The sequence below is a fragment of the Mya arenaria genome, chromosome 13 (assembly GCF_026914265.1).
Source record: "Mya arenaria isolate MELC-2E11 chromosome 13, ASM2691426v1".
Taxonomy (NCBI): domain Eukaryota; kingdom Metazoa; phylum Mollusca; class Bivalvia; order Myida; family Myidae; genus Mya; species Mya arenaria.
Genome location: NC_069134.1, coordinates 41,172,942 through 41,194,572, shown reverse-complemented (window position 1 = coordinate 41,194,572; position 21,631 = coordinate 41,172,942). Strand labels below are relative to the sequence as shown.

At 35.4% G+C, this 21,631-nt stretch overlaps 1 protein-coding gene across 1 annotated transcript in view; it reads left to right on the top strand.

Moving 5' to 3' along the window:
* LOC128214258 (proteasome adapter and scaffold protein ECM29-like) overlaps positions 1 to 21,631 on the top strand; it is a 57,083-nt gene that overhangs the window by 14,615 nt on the left and 20,837 nt on the right. The window contains exons 14-30 of the mRNA XM_052920634.1: positions 4,888 to 4,991; positions 5,319 to 5,460; positions 6,407 to 6,683; positions 7,376 to 7,467; positions 8,245 to 8,379; positions 8,584 to 8,728; positions 9,546 to 9,742; positions 10,197 to 10,298; positions 10,915 to 11,028; positions 12,866 to 13,073; positions 15,693 to 15,876; positions 16,783 to 16,900; positions 17,565 to 17,735; positions 18,927 to 19,006; positions 19,514 to 19,667; positions 20,492 to 20,613; positions 21,067 to 21,226. Of these exons, the coding sequence (XP_052776594.1) occupies positions 4,888 to 4,991; positions 5,319 to 5,460; positions 6,407 to 6,683; positions 7,376 to 7,467; positions 8,245 to 8,379; positions 8,584 to 8,728; positions 9,546 to 9,742; positions 10,197 to 10,298; positions 10,915 to 11,028; positions 12,866 to 13,073; positions 15,693 to 15,876; positions 16,783 to 16,900; positions 17,565 to 17,735; positions 18,927 to 19,006; positions 19,514 to 19,667; positions 20,492 to 20,613; positions 21,067 to 21,226 (2,505 nt within the window). The remainder of the gene's footprint in view (positions 1 to 4,887; positions 4,992 to 5,318; positions 5,461 to 6,406; positions 6,684 to 7,375; positions 7,468 to 8,244; positions 8,380 to 8,583; positions 8,729 to 9,545; positions 9,743 to 10,196; positions 10,299 to 10,914; positions 11,029 to 12,865; positions 13,074 to 15,692; positions 15,877 to 16,782; positions 16,901 to 17,564; positions 17,736 to 18,926; positions 19,007 to 19,513; positions 19,668 to 20,491; positions 20,614 to 21,066; positions 21,227 to 21,631) is intronic.

Below are 21,631 nucleotides of genomic sequence, written 5' to 3'. Positions count from 1 at the left end.
ATGTTTGAATTAAACTAAATCAGTCACTGAAGTGCATTTTGGTAGCGTTCTTGAATCTAGAAGTATGCAAAACTATGCAGCGGTATTTCCTGTATAAACATAATACGTAATCAACATAACACAACCCATTTCAAAGGCGACGTTGCCTTTGAAGGTCATTAAACGCTAATTACGCTTCCTTTTAAAACTGTTGAAATATATGCTATAACTTTCTTATAAATCGAACCGGACATATATTACGTGATCTCTATAAAGTTATCATGGAAACCATAGTGACTGCAAATGTATCAACAGAACATCCATTACAAAATAGCTGTCACAGTTGCCATGAAAACCACTGCAATAGACAATTAACCAACCGGACAAATATCACAAGGTCGCATCAAGGTTACATTGGAACCACAGTGACTCCTGTTATGAAAGTTGTATGGGAAAGGAGCATGATTTAATAAAACATGCATCAATACATATCTGTCGATGAAGCAATGATCAAATGTCACGGTCACCATTCAAGAATCGTTGGTGCTCCGTGTGTCAAGGGGTATCTCAGGAATTACCAGGCCTACTTAAGTCGAAAGATAGAAGTAGGGTTTACTCAAACAGTTGTAGAGAACTGAAGAGAAAACATCACAGGATGATCATGTTGTATTTGCCAACAAGTTTAAAACATCAGTTCCTGGCGTTTGGAAAAAAATCTATACATTCATATCACGCATTAAACACCGGAAGGACATATTGGTCAATTGCAAAATCAGTCCACGAAAAGAGATGGCAAAGTTAGAATGCTCAGCAGAGGGGAACACATGGCATGAAATATTTCGGACCGGAAGCTTATGTCCACTGTATGGGAATAACCAAAACATGTGTGCAACCCGATGACATGTTTCAATCCTATAATAAATAGCCGACAGAACAAGGTTTTGACGGAAGAAGTAAATACAAAAGGAAAGTGGGAAAAACATGCATCAAAGTTATTTTTTAATTAAAAAAGGACATGGGTGTTGTAGACAGTCAACATTTACAATGTACCAACACAAAGTGCTTTTTTGTGGACATAATTTGTGTGGTTTGCCGTGGACATCTCGCTTGTGATTCATCATGTATAAAGCGTCAACCCTCCGGCTACCTATAAGCTGTTTGAGAGAATGGTAATACTTTTTTACAGTATATTACAAATATGGTGTAGAATGTTAAATAGTAACCATAATCAGGTTTAATAACATATTGATCGTTGCATGTACCAAAATGAAACATGAACAACATCGTTTAAAATCAATCAGCTGTTTAATGTTTTATGTTTCTGATATTAGGTTGCAGAACAACTTATCGGCGGGAATAGCACACGTATAAGTAAATCCAAACAAACAAGCGACATTTTTTAACTTGACCTCTTTGGCAATGTGCAGTGCAGAGTCAGCTTGCACAAGTATAATTCTAATGTTTATAAAATAAAACTCAAATGAAATGTTATTTTATTTAAGGGAATGTTTTATTTCGTATCGTGGCATTACCTCTAGGAAAGGCCGAATGGAGGTCAAGTCCAACAAGACTTTGGCTCCAGAAACACAGAGGAACGGAAAACAACAACTCATGTATGTAAAACATGTTCAATAATATATGGGTTTTTTTTATAATTGCATTTTGAAATGACCTTTAAATCGAAACAATGAACGGCCTCTGAAGTTCATGAAAATGCATACATTAAATTATTTCTACTGTTTAATGGCACATCTTGAATTTCAGAGTCTAGTACAAGAAAGCGCCGTTTAGATCAATCATGTATTAAAATATATTTTCAATATAGTATTGATGAAATAATCATAACAAAATGTTGTTCAGGTGTCAACCTTTTGTTCCTGAAGGGACGAATAATGTTTGTTTTAATGTTTTTATAGAATTAAACATGTCATGCTTAAAATGTGGACATATTTTTCGAAATTACATATATACAATGCAATTGTCGCTAACAACGTGTCTTTATAACAAATATTCATCAATATGTGATTTCTTTTTACAGACCGATGATATTGCATTGCACCAGAAACTCCACTACACTCTGCTGCCGTTTCGTTAATCGCATGCTGTGATTATACTGGTGTTGTTTCCTGTGACATATCTTGCGATATTTTTACCAAAACAATAGTTACAGTCAAATACTTTGATTTGTGTTTTGGTCTATTATATAATTATGTACATGTGTTCTTTGTTGATTGGAGAAAAAATATTATCATTATTGATTTTCGTCATGTTTGATTTTATCCCTATGTATTCCTCAAGTTCCTATGATGTATATAATTGCTCTATACATTTTATAACCTTGATGTATGAATTAATTGTGAATCTGAATCCGTATTTGGATTTTAGTCCTATAAGTATACATTTATATAGGAAATGAATGAACATGTGTGTAAAATATCATGATAGAGAATTGTTATTTTAATTCCTTTCTGATTTATTTAATAAAAAATATATTGTTTTGTAATCGCTTTATGCATGTGTAAATACTAAAATAAACAAAAATATGTATAATATAATGAAAACTACAGGGACAAGCCCATTAATTGAACAGTAAAAAATAAGCCCTGTTAAGGGGTACACGTCAAGGACCCAAACAACAATGAACTAGACACACAAACATTGTTACACCACTTCTTAAATCATAAGTTTCACTTTTTGTTTTATTACTGAATTTTACATAGAATGACACGTGCCTGGAAAACTGTGATAATGTGATTGATGTCTGCATTAAAATTAAGCATGGCTAAAATAGCGTATTTATACATACATAGTTTAGTTACACATGGCATTCCAGAGAGTGTTTATGTGGATTTTTTTTAATTTACTTTTTACTAATTTACTCAGATTCAAGCACACACATGCATAATATGATTGAAATAATAAAAACATTTCGCAACGTTGCCTTACAAACATCTTTTTAAGCATTGTACTTTTGAAATATTTTGGAAAACCTTTTTCTACTACTGTAGTACAAAAATGCTGTTTTAGAAATATCAAATACTAGCCGTAGCGTATTAATGAGGAAAACAACAGACATAAATATCGAGTTACTACAAAAGTTAAAACTGCCATAGTGTATCTATGCATGCACACTTGGTATAATCATAACATTAAGCGTCTCCGGCAATTTTGAAATACATATACCTGAAATGTTTGTACTAGAACTACCAGAGTGTATTAATGCATAATATTATCCTTTATGTACTTTAACAACTTGTTCAAAGAAGTAATTCCTATCTACATAATTCGCCTATAGTAGTTTTATAAACATTAAAAAGTAGCCAACACCGAAGATGAAAATTACCACAACCTACATATCACAGGGTTACCATTGCGCTGTTTTGCATGTGCGTTTACCTACTGATGATTGTCTTCAATCAAATTACTACAACACACGTCTACGGTTATTCCTACATTTGTTCAAAATTCATCATATCCGTAGTGTATTAATGAGAGTTTTGTAATTTTCCGAAGTCAACCAGAGCGTAGTTATGCCGAAATGTCATATATATTAATAAGTGAATATTTTAATTGCCGTTACATAATAAAACAAAAAAAATGCATTTTATTGTATTAATGTGTCTATTAAAGGGTTTAAGTAAAAGGGAAAATGTACATTTTCACTAGAACATTACATAATTAGGGATAATGTATATGTCACTAATTCGTGAAATGCAAATTTGATTTATAAGGGTGTTATGTTATATAATTTTATGTACTATATAATGTTTGTATTTAATTTCTTTAATTGTGTTATAAATTCATACTGTTACAAAATTGATAAACATTTTACCTAATTGCTAACGCATTTTAATCGGGAGATTTAAGTCTCTGCTTTTAGCTTAACATGTACAAGATTATAGAAATAAGCGGTATTCCCACGCTGTACGATAGCGGTAATCAGAAGCCGAAAATTTGAGTACGGTTTACACTGCTGTGGTAGTTCGCCGGTGTATGATAGAGGTAATGGGGACACCCGAATTTAGGGTCTGCATTAGGCGGCTATGGTAGCGGAAAGGATATAGGAATAATTACAGCTGTTAAATTTAGTGCTGTTTGATTTGAAATTACTGTTTTCCAAATCGAGAGCCAATGCCAATGAAAACTAATTTACACTTCAACACAAATATAATTAGTAAAATCCCCAAGCCATATTGATTGCAGTACAGTATGCATAGATTTTCCTCAAAGATCATGTGCCATCCAGGTATTTATACTCCAAAAAGCAACTGGTGACCCCAAGGTGAACTTGACCTTGATGCGTAGGTGACCTTGATAGGAGAAAACCCAGGCTAGGTTGATGGCAGTACAGTTTACAGAGAAGATGTTCCCCAAGGATCATGTTGCTTCAAGATATATCCTCCAACTTACAGCTGGCAACCTATAGGTGACCTTGATGCTTATTAATCCCTTATAATTCAGGAGGAGCCCCAGGCTAGAATGATGGCAGTACAGTATGCAGAGTAGATTTTCCCCAAGGATCATGTTGCTTCAAGATATATCCTCCAACTTACAGCTGACAACCTATAGGTGACCTTGACATAGATGTTAATTTACCCCTTACTATTCAGGAAGAACATCAGACTAGAAAGATGGCAGTACAGTATGCAGAGAAGATATTCCCCAAGGATCATGTTGCTTCAAGATATATCCTCCATTTAACAGCTGGCAACCAAAAGGTGACCTTGAGCTTGATGCTTATTTACCCCTTATAATTCAGGAAGCACATCAGGCTAGAATGATGGCAGTACAGTATGCAGAGAAGATTTTCCCCAAGGATCATGTTGCTTCAAGATATATCCTCCAACTTACAGCTGACAACCTATAGGTGACCTTGAGCTTGATGCTTATTTACCCCTTATAATTCAGGAGGAGCCCCAGGCTAGAATGATGGCAGTACAGTATGCAGAGAAGATTTTCCCTAAGGATCATGTTGCTTCAAGATATATCCTCCTGCTAGCAGCTGGTGACCAGTAAGTGACATATTCTCACCCCTTTTTAAGCTATTGTCCGCTTTTTACAAAATTGTGAAAAAATAAATCAGTTTGTTGGTTGACCACATTTTGTCCAGCCACTAATAAGAGAACGATATGATAAATATCCATGAACTTTGGTTGATTACCTACTCTTATCTCATGAAATTATTTTTTTTTTGAAATTTTGGCAAATATTTCCCATTTAAATTGAAGTATAGATGACTAAAAAGACAGTTATGCAAGTAAATCAATTAGTATTATGTGGGAGTACATTTCTCAATATTATTTACAATGTAACATTATATTTTTAACACTCCTTCATAGAAAAGAGGACATCCGTCTTGAAGCAGTAAAGGGGCTTCATGCCGCCCAAAGGGATGAGAAACTCACCTCAAGACCTGTGGAGCCCGCAGCTAAAGTTGTGCTGCCAGACTTTTCCAAGATGGTGGAATTTGTGAAGGAAAAGGTAGTGTGTTAGTTTTCAATGATGTAATGATAGTGTTTCCGCTAGGCGTTTTGGTAATGGTGCAACGCTGTGTTGCCCTGTTGACTACTGGAAATACTCCATCCTGTTCTTTCAATTTGCGATTATGCGCTTCATACCTAAATTGAGATATGACAACTTCTGGTTTATTGGAATACTTAGCAGGTGACTTTTGTTGCATCCCTGATAATCCCTAGGCTAAAGCAAGACAGCAATAAGCTGGCTGCACATGCCATGTTATTTAGATTTGTATACAACTTACATTTTGAAATTGCAGGACGGCACTCATTTAGTACTAATTTCATTAAGAATTTCAACTTTCGCGGGTGTTTAAATGTCTGCCTATTGCCACTCATCCGATACACACTCTGCGTCAGATTTTGTGTTGAAAATGTGTGTGCCAGTGAAGAAGTATTCCAAGACAGTAAGATGACCTGAAATAATATTTTAATGTTTAAGAGGGGCTCTGCTATGCTCACTACACCAATTCTTAATCATTGAAATGTTATTTCATGTCATCTAACTATTACATCAATTCATATAATGTGCTGATTATGCAGTTATGATATTATACCATTGAATACTTTCATGAAAAACTGTTGTGTTTCACCGCCTCTAGGTATGTACATTACGTTAATACAATGCTGTTTTCAAAGATATGTTTTATGAGGTTAGGGGAAAAAATCATTTGAAACTATGTAGTGAAATATGTGTGAGCCTTTTACATTGAGATACTTTCTCTTGGGCTTTAAAATGGTCTACAGCACTGGTTTCTACCTCAGAAACAGACTGGAGTGTTATTTTTATATTTTATAGTTGTCTTTACAATAAAGCCAAAATACATTGGTATAAAGACATACTGAAACAATCTAGCTCAATTGTTTCCCACTGAATCTTAAATTAAAGACCAATGTTTCAATACCGACAGGCCGATATCAGAGTGACAACCCAGAATCGTGTGGTAATCTCAAACAGCACCCTACCCTTCAATCAGACCACATTTACCGAGATACTGCTCTATCTGCGGTCCTGTCTAGCACACAGCGCCGGCCTTGTGCCCGATATGGACGGTGTATCGGCAATGAAGGAACAGGCACCAGAGATATCGAAGTATGTGCAAGGATTAATGAAGGAGAATAACACGGATCGAGGGCCGGTACAGACTTACGTGAATTTGACACAGATGCTTCTTAAAGCTGTCGGAGGTATGTTATGAGAAGCTTTTTTAATTTCATTTTTAGGTACCTTTTTGATGGATTAAACAGATTGATTAATATATTTTATAAGGCTGTCAGAGGTATGCTAGTAGAAGTTTGTTTTATTTCACTGTTTAAGTACCTTTATTTCTCGACTTAACAGACTGATTACATGAATTTGACTTATATGCTTCTTAAAACTCATTGAGGAATGACTTTAGAGGCTTATTTTCATTCACTCTTTAGGTACCTTTATTGATGAATTAAACAGACTGATTTATTTGTTTCAAATGATATCTTAGTGTTCAATAGGAATGTTTAGTTTGTCTTTAGAAAAAGTCAAAATATTGATTAAGCTTTGATGCCAATTTGACATTATGAATTGAGAGAAAAATGATAGGAATGGTTTTCAATTGAAGTATTATTGGGTATTTCGTATATTCGTATTATAAGATTTAATCAAAACAAATGCAATATTTGATAATCTTAAGCATGTAATTCTATGAAGGCAGAAGGGTACCAATGCTGGTCTCCATGAGGGCAGAAGGGTGCTTCTGAAACAGGACAGGGTGCAGCACCCTTCCATAACTCTCTACATACTTAACTGTTTATATGGAGCAGTTCCTTGTTTTCCCACTAAAGACTTTTTAAAATGCTTCAAAAACAAGATCTATAAAACTCTTATGTTTTTCATTTTCAAGGTTCCACTCCAATGTACTGTCTTTTGGAGATGGTTGCCATGGCACCGACTGAGCTTGTACCTCAGTTTGTTCAGCATCTTGGTTGGATTAAGGTAAGACATTGGCTACACAGTCAATGCTCTTCAGTTAATGCATATACAGTCCGACCTTGTTGGTTTGAACTCCCAGGGACCAGCCAAAATACATCAAGCCTTGAAAAATTCCAGCCAAGCAGAAATGCTTACCTTCAGTATAAAACAATCAGTCCTTGACAACCAGTTCAAGCCAACAAGAAATTCGAGCCAAGCGAGTTCGAGTCAACTGGGCTTGACTGTAGAATATCATCCTTGAAACTTATTTTCTTCGTAGTGACATCACCAAAACTTGTTTATTGCCTCAGTATGTTGGGAAATACTATTTTAAGATTAAGTGTAAAATTAACATTAAGCAAAAGATCAACATAAACAAGAACAAATGTAATGTACACCAGCAATTAAAAAAAAGGAGTGGTTGTCAGCGCACTAGGCAATGAACATAATGAAGGTATGACCCAACCAAAATTTTAAAAGTATCTTCAAAAACAATCTTGAAAATTTTATGCAGCTGAGGAAAAAATGATGATCAATATATTTATCTCTCTATTGATAGCTCACCTTTTTTGCAGAAAAAATGTCTATGTATCATAAGAGACATGTCATAGTTGTTGATGTTGATGTAGTCATCAAAAATGTTCTTGAGATTTTTCCTTTGACGGACAAAAATATAGTTCAGTGGCAACCCCCAGAGATGCTTAGTTTTTACTTGTAGTAATGTTGTGATGTAACATATTGTTTGTCTCTTTTGGCTTAAAAATGTATGAGTCAAATGGTATATTTTGTTTCTATTTTTAGACCACTGTGTTTTCCATGAAGGATGACATCCGTGACTTGGCCGCCAACCTGTACGCCATAATTGTGTGTAAGCACACGGATGAAGGCCAGTTATTGGAAGCTCTAGAGTTCATGCTTAACTCCATGAATAACAAGGTAGTGTGAAAATAGCTTTTGTAGGGTCGCAAATAATATATTAATCAATATATAACCCTCAATACAAGTTACGGCCTCTAATTGAAAGATCGTATCTACTTCAGAGGATGCTACTCTGCCTCTCGGCCACCTGTTTGTTCAGTTGCTCCTCATATCCAAGTTGATCATTGTCAGAAAATTGAGAACAATTCCATCTACTTTCAGAGTCTGGAGGCACAGCATGGAGCCATTTTGACTCTAGGTCACCTGATTGGTCAGTTACTCAGGCGAAGGAGGCTGGAGAGTAGTCAAGGGGGATCACTCTGGCAGAAGATGGAAAAGGCAGTTGAACAAGCAGTTATTGCCATTGGTAACATTTAACCTATTAACCCCTCTGTTTTTCAATGTAAAAAAGACGAGCTGTTGTCAAAGCCTTGGTGTCAAAAATCTAATGTTTTATAATAACTAAAATTTTAAAGATATTGACATGCTCATGAATGATCACAAAATGCTTATGGATAGGAAGTCCTATAACTGTATTTTACGAGATATGCTTGTAGATCAACTGAGAAAAACAGACATGTGTTGATTTATGTTTATTGTGCTCTTGTAACGTACACAAGGTACAGGAATTTGCTTTTAACATAGGCTTTATGTAACAATAAGGCTGATGAGATAGTATCCTAGTGTGAAGCTTACAGGATTATCTGTAGCTTTAACATAGGTCATGAGGTTTATATTTTACCTTTTACATCATAATTATGTCTCGCTGCTCAAGACACTTTTGTACAATCCAAAGATGTTGAGGATTTTGGGTTTTTATTTCAATAATAAAGGGTAGGTAATAAAAAGAAAACCTTCTTTTGAAGTTTATGATGGTCTGCCATCGCCTTTAGGGCTTCATTATGGCTTGACCCAGTCACATCCCCCAGCGCAGCTTAAAGTTGATTTTCTATGCAAATTAACTACCATCATTTAGTGGTGTTTACGCGAGAGAAGAAATTATGAAGCCAGAATTCATTGAGGGCCACTGGTATTAAGCCAGGTTTCATTGGCTGCTATATATAAAGTTAAATCATCATTCAAGGGAGTTATGTGCCCTCTTTGTGACATGCAATTATAGTTTAATACCAAATTAATGTGAATGGAGTTTGATTTTTATGCACTGAGAAAACTCTGTATTCCAGCTCGACTTGTGAAAGTTACAGACGAAAACAACCCTATGCTAGCTGCAGGAGCATGTCAGGCAATTGGCGAGATTGGTCGCAACGCACCTTTACCCCTCCCATCTGGCAGCGAGGGAGAGCTAGAAGGGGAGATAACCAAACTATCAGTTGTGAAAAACCTCCTGGCAATCATAAAGTCAGGCAAGGAGAACACAAAGGTAACTATAGAATGTCAATGAAGAAATATCTTAAAGATAGTTTAATACCATACAGTAATAACAAAATAAGGTAATTTGCAGAATAAAAATTCTTGTCAACAAAGACTTTTTAATACTGTTTACCCTGTTAGAGATCTGCAGCAGCCAATTGTATAAATATGGTCTGCATGAATGTTTTAACGTGACAAGATAGACCGAGTGAAATTCCAGCTTTCGCCAGAATACTTTTTCCATGAGAAAACATTAGTATGAATGTCTGTTTATATATCCGTATTTTTACCAATGAAACTGACACATAAATAATTCATGATTATGAGATTTTCCCAGCCAAATCGCCCACGGAATATAATGAAGCATAGCGCTGTAGTGTACAAGGAGTATCCAACCATCCTTAATTCAAGCTTTAAAAAAGTGTGTAATTATCAGCTAATTCTTTTATTTTTCCCTGTTTCAGAGCAAGGAGAGAGCTGCACTTTGTCTCGGACAGCTGTGTGTTGGAGAAGAGAAGTTCCCTCACAGAAAACTGGCCATACAGGGGCTCCTGGATGCTGTCACTGTAAGAGTTCTTTTTGTAACCGTCAGAAAGAATTTAACTATATTTATTGATTAAATTTTTAAAAACCTTTTTTGTAGGTAATGTAATCAAATGGCAAATCCTAGTGCTTTCCAATGGTTTTGTAATCTGGAAGAAATCTTATAGTTTGCAGACAAAACGCAAGATTGAGTTATTATAGCATCAGTTAGAATACATTTATAGTTTAATTTTTAAAACCATTTTTGTGACGCCATGTATGTCAAACTGGCAAATTACATGTGAGTGAAAAAATTTATAGTTTGCCAGTGGGCATCACCATGGCAACATTCTCTTTGAATTTTACTCACCAACAAATCTGTCCCATAATATGCTTTCATTCCAGGGCATTCAAAAGTGCTTGTCAGTTAGAAGATTTAAATTTGAGTGATTCTTATCAAGTACTTGACCCAAGAATCTGACCTTGAACTTTTATCATGTATTTGACCCAAACTCTGACCTTGACCCTTATTCAAGTATTTTACCCAGACTTTGACCTTTATTAGTATTTGACCCAGACTCTGACCTTGAACTTTATTCAAGTATTTGAACCAGACTCAGACCTTCAACTTTAAAGTTATTTTGTTTAAATGTTTCACAGAGCAAACAGATAGAACTCCACTTTACCCTTGGGGAGGCTTTGGTGTTTGCCGCTCAGGGTCCAACCTCCCCGGCCGGAAGGGATCTCTGGACACAGACTGAAGAAGAATGGAAGGTAAGGTCTGAGGTTACAAACTTGTATGAGGTTACCTTGCTGATTCCATTCAGCATTTTTACATTGGATAAAAAATGGCCTTGATTTAGTGATGTTGACTGCAATTGCAGCATTATAGGGTTCATGTCCTGTGTTGTTTTTTGTAAATGATTTTCTGATATGCGTTTTCATCGTCACATATGATTTTTGAATGTAATTATATTCATAATATGGTCTCCAAAAGTTTCCTCCCCTTGCTCAATAATTCTGATTTTTTTTTAAGTAAAAATATTATATTAATGGGCACATTATTGCAACTTGCCTTAAAGAAATTCGATGCACAAGCACTTTTTGCGAAAACTGTGTTTTAAAATATTAAAGGTTTTTTCTACGCTGTAAGTTTGTTATGATAAGATGAATTTTAAAAATAAACTGGTACAAATAATAATCACCTTGGGTCAGGTGTCATGTTCTATATCCATTTTTATAGCTTAAAGGTCAAACAAGGTCATACATGTTACATAACGCAGAGAGAGATGTCATCTCGATCTTGCAATGGAAAATGAACTGCATAGATACGGTAACTTAGGTTGTATCATTGCTGTATGAATGGAAATTGAGAAGGATTTCATGTAATGGTTAGATGACATGAAGTTAATTCTTTATGATTAAAAATAGGCGGAGTGAGTGTAGGGAACGAGACCTTCTTAATCATTCAAATATTAATTCAGGTCATCTAACTGACTCATATGCTGATACCTTGTAATTGCAAAATTTGAAGGAGGGAGTGTGTATCGTAAGAGTGACACTAGGCGGACCTTTAAACATGCGCAAAAGTTGACATTCTTAAAGATTAAGTCTAATACTTAATGATTGCCTATCTGCAATATCAATGGATGAAAATGTAGGTTGTATTCTAAGTACTTTTAATTACAGGTAAATGTAAAGCAATTACATGCAGAGCTTCTTAAAGCCGATAATTTGCCAGTCTGAAAAGATTTTGACCTCGCCAGACCAATCTCACTAGTAACAGAAAATGGTTCAAAATTTGGTTTAAAATTTGTTCATTTTTTTATATTTTCAGTCAAAAACCGTTAAGTCAGGAAAAATTAAATTACAAAAACCTGGCTTGAAATTTACACACCCAATAATTCCCCAATAAATGTGATATGATAACTATCAGATTAAGGTGACCAGCTGCTTTGTTTCGCTACGATGAACACTCTACTATCTAATTGGCAGACGTTTGTAATCCAAACGTGTGGTTGTTCACAGGAGACACATTTTACTGACTATTTAATGCATATTTTTGATATTGATCACCTTTTTATTTTTACCATGTCCGAAATAGAACTTTTTTTTTTTTTTTACAATCAGGCTTTGCGTATATACATGCTAAATGGCAGGTATTGCGACACTTAAAAGGAGAGCGGTTTGTCAGATGAATATTTAAATCGGTCAGTCACTACCGTATGATCCCATTTAACTCTAGGCTGGTTAAGTAAATACCGTATTTACCACGATTGTGTCTAGGCTGGTCAGAAAATACCATACAATCAGAAAAATAATTATCAATAATCGCTGTCTGAGGAACTTCAAATCATGGCCGAAATCATAGATTTCACTACAAATATGAATGAACCATTGGGTGTTCGAAAATAAATTATTTTTGAAAATAATTATGTTGGTCCGAATTATTCGTGTATGACCTTAAAGGTTGTTTTTATGGGGGGGGGGGGGGGGGGGGGGGGGGTCCAGTTTGACGCTCGCCCAGACAGATTGAGGTTTCACACTTTTAGAAACCCTAAAAGAGAAACCCTGATTACATGTATAATCATACACATCTTTGTTGCTCTAGGCCATAGCTAACTACAGTGAAGATGAAGTAGAATGGTACCTGACAACTGTTCTAGAACGCTATGTGACCAGTGCCAATCCCCACGTGCGTCAAGCATCCAGTGTCTGGCTACTGGCTCTAGTGAAGAAATGTAGTTCACATCCTGCTTTGCAGTCTAGGCTTCAAAACCTGCAATCTGCCTTTATGCAGCTGTTGTCAGAGAATGATGGTAAGGAGTTATTTTTAGCTCTAATGGTGTAAGGCCAGAAGAGCTTTTGTGATGGCGTGGTTTCTGTCTGTATGTGCATCTGTAAACAATTGCTTGTAAACATCATACAGTCTTCAGTTTCCATTGTATCTGAATCAAACTCATACAGAAGTTTGATTTTCATGAGAGCTTATTTCCTTTCGAAAACCAGCCAAAAACGCTCATGCATGGCTGGAGAAAAGCCTTTGAAAAGCTGCAGCATTTTTTAAGGGAGCCAACTTTGTACAGAGAGTTGTGTATTATTTTACAAGTGGTTTTCCCTTGTAATGTGAGTTCTGTGACAAAACAAAAAAATCATGCCAGTGGAGCATGGGCCCTTGTGGGGCCTATTGTTTGTACATAAAATATTGGTGAAGTCATCTGGTTGGTGTTGGGCTTTTGTGAAAATATATGTGGTTCACGTTTGGCCCTGCAGTGTAGACTTCAAAGTTTGCAGTGTTTTTTCTTGCAGAGAAAGATGGCAAGGTTTTTGTCTTTGATGAAAAAATGCTGGGGTAGGGATATAATGTTACATGGCCATTGCCAATCGCCATGTTTGTTTAGCGTCTAGTGCCTGGCTATTAGTTCTTGAGAAGAAATGTAGTTCACACCCAGCCCTCAATTGAAGGCCACAGAATCTTCAATCTGCATTCATACAACTGTTTTCAGAAAATTATGATGATGTTTTTTGTCTTTGATGACATATTGCTATGTGACCAGTGCTATTCCCCACATGTGCCTGGCATATGCTGTATTTCTATCAGATCTTCTGAAAGGATGGGGATCACATCTTGTCCTGCAATCTACGCTACAGAGCCATTATATTTCATTCATGAAACTTCTGTCAGAGAACAAATGTTAACATAATTCTATGGGCCTTCACTAATTTGATTTATTTTATGCTTTCTGGTGGTTTCAAGCAGTTGAAATATAAAGTTGATATTTTACACTGTTTTGAAATTTAAGCCTGCTCTTTGTTCCAAATCAAACATTAGCACACACAGGGCTGGGACAAAATTTCAACGTCATTTCTGAAATGACTTTCTGACTGTGCGCATACCAAATGGCCCGCTTTTCTAAAAAAGTGTAATTTAATTACCGTATTATATCATGCATAGGACGCCTTTTTTTACCCCCAAATATCGTCTTAAAAATTGCCTGCGTCCTTTCTATGCTATTAAAATTTCATCTGTTTTTTTCCAAGTCCATTTCAGGTCGAAAATATCGGACCGGGGAAGAACGCAGTAATAGTAAGTATCTGTACTGGGTCACCGAAGAGAACAACTGACATAGGTAAAATCACGCAAGTTAACACACGCAGAAATATATTGAATGTTTACTTTAAAATGATTTATTGAGAAATAAATTGAAAACAAACATGAGTGTTTATTTTTTACAAAAGGGACGCTACTCACAAAAACTCGATGTGAGTCAGCACTTTAACTCGATTGAGTTATAACGGCAAGGGAAAATCGGGAAAGGAGGTAAATATCAATTAATCGTTGTTCATGATTTTAATGTTTCGATATTTTACAAAACATTTTGTTGTATCTTACTGTTTTAAAAAAATAATAAAGGAATGTGCATAACGCAAAGTAGCATTATTGTCACTATCAAATCTTTTCAAATGTGCGAAGGTGTGAAAAACACCCGCTGTCTGTCATTAGAAAAACATCAATAGAACGAACTATTGAGAAGGTAATAACGTATGGTTGTTTGTTTGCACTATACCCGTCGTGCCTTCCGCTGGCAAGGATAATTACCGACACGCATTAATTATGCCTGACATGCTTTAATCCGCGCAGCGACAAGCCTTATCAAAACAATCATCACTTTTGACAATACACAGTTTTGCAATGGTTGACTGTCATTCAGAAGGCATGTCGGGACTATTGCAACGGTTGCAACGGTTGACTGTCAGTCAGAAGGCATGTCGGGACTATTACGGCATTTGTATAAGTCTTATAATATGCGTGAATGTTCTCAAAATGTCAAGACTTATATCATTGTTGTGTACACTAAATTACCGAAATATGACGATAATTATCGAAATACAAAAGCCAGTTATCGAAATATGCCTTATATACAATTTTTATTTTTTACTTCAATATGTGTTATAAATACTTTACCAACCTCTATTTTCCGCTCCGATTTTGACATTTTTCCGCTGCGTCCTATCTTATATATTAAGGGTTTTTACCCGTTGGTTTTTTTTTCAACTATTTTTTTGCCTGCGTCCTATCTATGCTAGCGTCCTATACATGATATAATACGGTACTTTCTAAATTTTTTGTTTGTTCATTGTTATATAACCATATATTACACTTTGTGAACACCAAAAGTGAATATTTCACTTGCTGCTATGCCATTTGTGAAATATAACTTTTGGTGCTAACTCGGTTAAATATATTACAATCTTACACTGAAGCAAACAGTTATCCTCTATATAAAAAATTCAGAGTCTCAATTACTCTGTTTTCAGAGTTTCACTTTTCAGGACATCCTTACTGTTATTCACAACAATTACAACATCTTGAAATGGATATTTAACAGGCTTATGTGGTATGATTTTAAAAGTTTACTTACCTTTTCCAATTACAGACTTGACCCAGGACATTTCCTCCAAAGGCCTCGGCCTGGTGTACGAGATATGCTCCACTGAACAGAAGTCTGCACTAGTCTCAGAGCTCGTGGACACGCTGATGACAGGGAAACGTAAACAGCAGACGGTCTCGGCAGAAACTCAGGTGTTTGAGGAGGGAAGTATTGGCAAAACACCAGAAGGGTAGGAACTTGTTTTCTTGTGTAATACTCAATGCTACATTTTAGATCTCTTCTTCTTTCTGCTGTTACTGTTAGTACTAGTCTATATTATGTTTCTTGCATCATTGCAGTATACAAGTGCTATGTTTCATTTACTGCTATGATCCTGTGATGTCAAATATTACACCCAAATATATTAACATTGTTGACGTCATTTTAAATGTTCTTGACATCGAAGTCATTTCCTGTTGTTTGATATGCCCTGATGAAGGTCGGCAAGGATGAAACATTGGCAAGATAGTTAAGTCAGCTATTTCAAAGTTTGGACTTGTTCTTTAATTATATTATATTATATGCTATTATTGTGATATTGAGCTGATCATTAAAAACTTTGTTTAAGTTAACAACATTATTTACGGCATTGTTGTTAACTCTGAAAGGTGAACTATTTTATGATATGCTCATATATTTGAATTTAACAAGTACAGCTGAAAAAGTGTTCTCAAATCTAGTTAGAAATACTGCAGATCACAATTGTATCCATTAAGCTGCCTGCACAGAAAATATTTCAAAGCTAACAATGAACTAACTAATTGAGGAACAAACTTGTTAACTTTATCAAAGTTTTGAACAATCAGGCCATTGTTAGTATTTTAAATGGCCTATCTTGGGTTACAAGTGTCCTTAGATGCCCAATATATGTAATTTTAACTTTGAAACTAAATACGAAAAATTTAGCATTTGTTTGCATCTATTGGCATAAGTGAGGTGCATTCTCTGAGTGTTTGTATGAGGGAAATCCAATTCTTTGATATAAATATTCAACTCGATGTTACGTCATGTTTTTGAACATGACACAAAACTTGTAATTATTACTCCTGCTTGAAATGCCCTGATTTTCTTATGATTTGTCTTAACAACTTTTCAGAAGCGGCCTCTCTACTTACAAGGAACTGTGTTCTATCGCCAATGAGCTCAACCAGCCAGATCTGATCTACAAGTTCATGCATCTCGCTAACCATCATGCCATGTGGAACTCTAGAAAGGTAGGTGTTTAGAAAAAGAATACCATGAATTTTGAGGCATTTCACAAGCTTTTCTGCACAATTAGATTGAGGCATTTCAGCCGCATTATGTTTGACAATAATACAGTGTAACCTACATGGACAAGCCAGAAGTGGAACATTCAAAAATAAGCCCTGTCATGAGGTAAAAGGCAAGGGCTTAAACGACAATTAACTAGAGACACATGTATAAACTCCACACAAAGAAATACAAACACCACAAGTCTTGTTTTAAAAAAAAATGAAGGATCAGCATTTAGAACAGGAGGAACCTGCAATTGGTTTCAATGAAATCACTAACAAGATGAAGGAGCAGTTCGCCCAATTTCTGCAGAAAGATAGGCATTGGAGCACTTCTTAAACTATAGATGATTAACTAATTTCTATTGTAATTTGCAGCATTTAAGTTCACTATAATAGCAGACCAGACAGGAGCCTAGCTAGCCTCATTTCTGCCTCAAATTATACCTGGCATTAATGTGAAGAGTTTGAATTCATTTAAAAAAAATACCATTTTCAGGGGACATCATTTGGTTTCTGCACAATATGAGTCTAAGTACGGGAGAAGCTGGCTCCTTTCCTAACACAGACTTTACAGATAGCAGTTTTAATCTACAAGTTTATCCTCATATTTTGTCATATTCAGGGAGCAGCATTTGGTTTCACCACTATAGCAGCCCAGGCTGGAGAGCAGTTAGCCCCTTTTCTGCCCCAGATTGTGCCCCGACTGTACCGCTACCAGTTTGACCCTAACATGAAGATTCAGCAGGCGATGACATCCATCTGGAATGCCCTTGTGCAGGATAACAAAAACACGGTAGGTTACAGCCTTGGTGCATGATGACAAAAACACTGTAAATGATTGCCCTGGAACTTGAAGAATCTTGAAGCAATATTACAGAGATATGTTACTGTGAAATCATTTATATTCTTTGGCATGAAATTTCGTCATTTTCCGAATATTTACATTTTTGTGGGTACTTGAATTCGTGGTTTTTTCGTTTTTAAAAAAAAGATTTGAAACTACGAATGTCCTAAAGTGTCTGCATAATCTCCATGCGCTGGGCACGTCATTTTTGTCTTCTTTGTCAAACTCTTTATGACACTTGCTATAGTGGTACGACATGCCAATTAGAGCATATACCCATGTCAATTATCGATTTAATTGGAAATTAAAGTCATAAAAGAAGATTCACCCTGCTCAAATATATAGAAAGGCGAAGCCTCTGAATTCCAATTAAGAATTTTGCTGCTCCCTGAATATGCAAACTGTGAAAACACAGATAATGTGCGTATATTTGAGTAAACAATCAATGTAATCGATTAAATATTTCATTAAAGAAAAAAAATAGAGTACCGATACTCAACACACACATCTTGTAAACCTGGAGATTTTCATATACAGCACACGTTTAAGCATGGTTTCTGTCATTTGGTTCATAAAAAACCCACAATGAATTGATTTTGGCAGATAAAATATATTAACAACACAATAATAGTAAGATATACAGTGAGTTCGGTATTTACGCTGCATACCGCTGTATACTGCGACCTCTATAAAGAATATACTGGGTTATGTACGTAACATGGCAATTGAAAGAGTGAATAAAAGGTCTATATTTCGTGGGATCTTGAATTCATGGATCACCCAACCCACGAAAACCACGAACATTAATGTCCCACAAACAATAATGATTTCACAGTAGTTGTAATATATTAATGTAACTGTGTTTGTGTATGGGTTGGAGACCTTTGTACAATAAAGTTTTTGCAATACGTATTTACATTAAACTTTGAAATTGAGTACAGTAAGAAAACCCATTTTGTTTTCTGGGACCAATAATTGTCTTTTTTCATTCAACAGGAAGATGTGTTACATTTGATTTAAAAAAAAATGTTTTAAAGCTGTCATGGGAGAGAAGCAGACTTGGCTTTGATCTGAGTGAATAAAAGCAACTTGTGATATAAAGGAAATATTACTAACATTTTCATTCTCATGTACGTCCAGGTTGACAAGTACATGAAGGAGATACTGGCCGACCTGCTAACTAACCTCACCAACAATCAGTGGAGGATCAGGGAGTCAAGGTAGGTAGTCTTAGAAAAATTTATTTTAAATCACTTTCCCATATTTCTATATTCTTCTGTAAAATCCCAAAAGAAAAAGGTCTTCCAACTCTATATAAATCATACAAAGATGTTTTACTAGGCGGAAAAAAGTTCCAATATGCCTTTACCTTCAAAGTAAGTGAAAATTTTGATCACTGTAGGTGTAGATATTTTTGAAATGTCAATGATCAGTGTTTATATTGAGTAAAACAACACTCTTGAGTTTAGCATTTAAGGCGTTCACTTTCAATATTGATCATAATTTTATGTGATATTCATAATGATCATAGTTTAGTTTGCCATTGATATTAATTCATTGTGATAATGATATTAATTTTATGAGATCTTGACATACTTATATGAGATATTGAACATTAATGGCATTTTTAATATGCAATATACTTATATTATAGTTATAAAGATTATCATGACACTATGAAAAAGGTAATTTTCTAATATTTTTCAATGTTAAATCACTTTGAACAGTTGCCTGGCGGTCCATGACCTTTTGAGAGGTCGTGCCCTTGACGATGTGGTGGAGAGTTTACCAGAACTGTGGGAATCGTGTCTGCGAGTGCTAGATGATATCAAGGAAAGTGTACGCAAAGCTGCCGAGCTGGCCTGTAATACCCTCAGCAGAGTGAGTACAACAATTGTGAAGCAAGCAAGTTATGACGGTTTAAACTTATTTTTTTTTACAACGATTGTGAAGCAAGTTATAATATTAATCACTCCTGTTGGCTCGATGTTATGTGAGAGCAATATAACACAACATAGCAAAAATAACAAGGCCTAAAAAAAAAATGTTTGGTTAGGGTTACATCCTATTCAAAAATAGGTAGGGTAGGTAGGGTTTTTATTTTTTTTTTTTTTTTTTTTTATTTGGCTTTATATAAGAATGTCATTTTCATCATTGGAGAATGGTGTTAAAGTTAACTCCTGTATTAGCATTTAAGGTTTTAAACTACATATTTAAAAACCAATAAAAAAAAAAGATTTTTTTTTTTCTTTTTTTTTCTTTTTTTTTTTCATTTTTCATTTTTTTTTCAAACTGACTATAAAAACGGTAGGGTCGGCGCCTATTCCGTAGGTAGGGTCGTGTAACCCGAACCAAATGTATTTTTTTTTTTAGGCCCAAGCAATATTTTCAAATATCCTGTATTTTTTCATCATATTTATTCATATGGATTTATTGTTTTGACTTTTTTCTTGCTTATTTTCATATTCTTGCATATCATTTATCCACTAAGTTAAACCACTTGAATCAGATTTTTAAGACTATCGGCCCAGATTTCTGGGAATTGTGTCAGCAGGTGTGACATGATAATCGGGCAAGTGTCATCAAAGCTGCGGAAATACCGAGTAATAATCTCAACTGGATACTGATTATATGAAAAGTATGAAGTTATTTTTGTTTTTAGCATATTTATCAATTTTCTCAACTTATTTTATGTTTATTTCCAGGCATCTATAAAGATCTGTGATGTGAGCTACGGAAAGGTAGGGGAAAGGGCCACAACTGTGGTCCTGCCATGTCTGCTCAAGTGTGGACTTCAAAGTCCTGTGTCAGAAGTCAGAGCTTTAGGGTAAGTTAGATGATATGTTTAAAGATACATTTAACCATTGTTAACTCAAGCACTGTTCCAACAAGAATTAAGGTCCAGTTTGATATTTTATCGTTGGTCTTTGTTCAACGTTGAAGAGATAGGAGCCGGAAACAATCAAAATTAAAGTACTAGTGTGTGCATATCTACTTCGGCTAAAAATATCCTGCAGATCAGCAAGAATTCTGTAAGGCTATTAAAGCCCCATATCCCTGTTCAAGCCCTGTTTTAGGCAATTAGTTGGCTCTAACCTTAGGTCTTGAACCACTAAATAGATCATTTATAACTAAGGTTATCAACAAACTTAAAGATCTGCAATAATGTCGGAGGGTTATTGAATCGCCATAATCCTGTGTTAGTTACAGCCTTGTTTGAGGGAATTAGTGGATTGTTACCTCAGGCCATGAACCACTAAAGTGTACATTTCTACCCTAGGTTATCAACAATCTTGAAGATCAGCAAGAATGCCGGAGTGCTATTGAAGCCCCATATCCCTGTGTTAGTTACAGCCCTGCTCGAGGCAATTAGTGGTCTGGAACCTCAGGTTATGAACTACCTAAGTGTGAGAGTCTCAAATGAGGAAACACAGCACAGGGTAAGTGGCCTTAGTCACTTTTTTTTAGTGGCCTTATCAAAATACACATTGTTTGCAACCATGGTACATTCTTCTTTTACACTTCATACATACCGTGGAAAAATTGACTGACAAATTCTCATTAATATGATTATGCATGAGGCAGAGCGACAAATCTTTTTCAAATAAAATCGCATGTTACAATTTTTACTTTTTCTACTGGAAAACATAAGTAAGAGTGTGCATATGTGAGAGTCAGATTTCTTGAGAGGTTTCTGTGCTGAAATCCAATGAAACTGGCTCATTAATTATTCATTCATGATGACAAGATTTTTGTATCCAAATTGCCCACAGTACACAGGAAAGTGTAGCTATGTATTGAATCAGGGGTATCTGATGATGCACTATTCTTAACTATAGATGAAT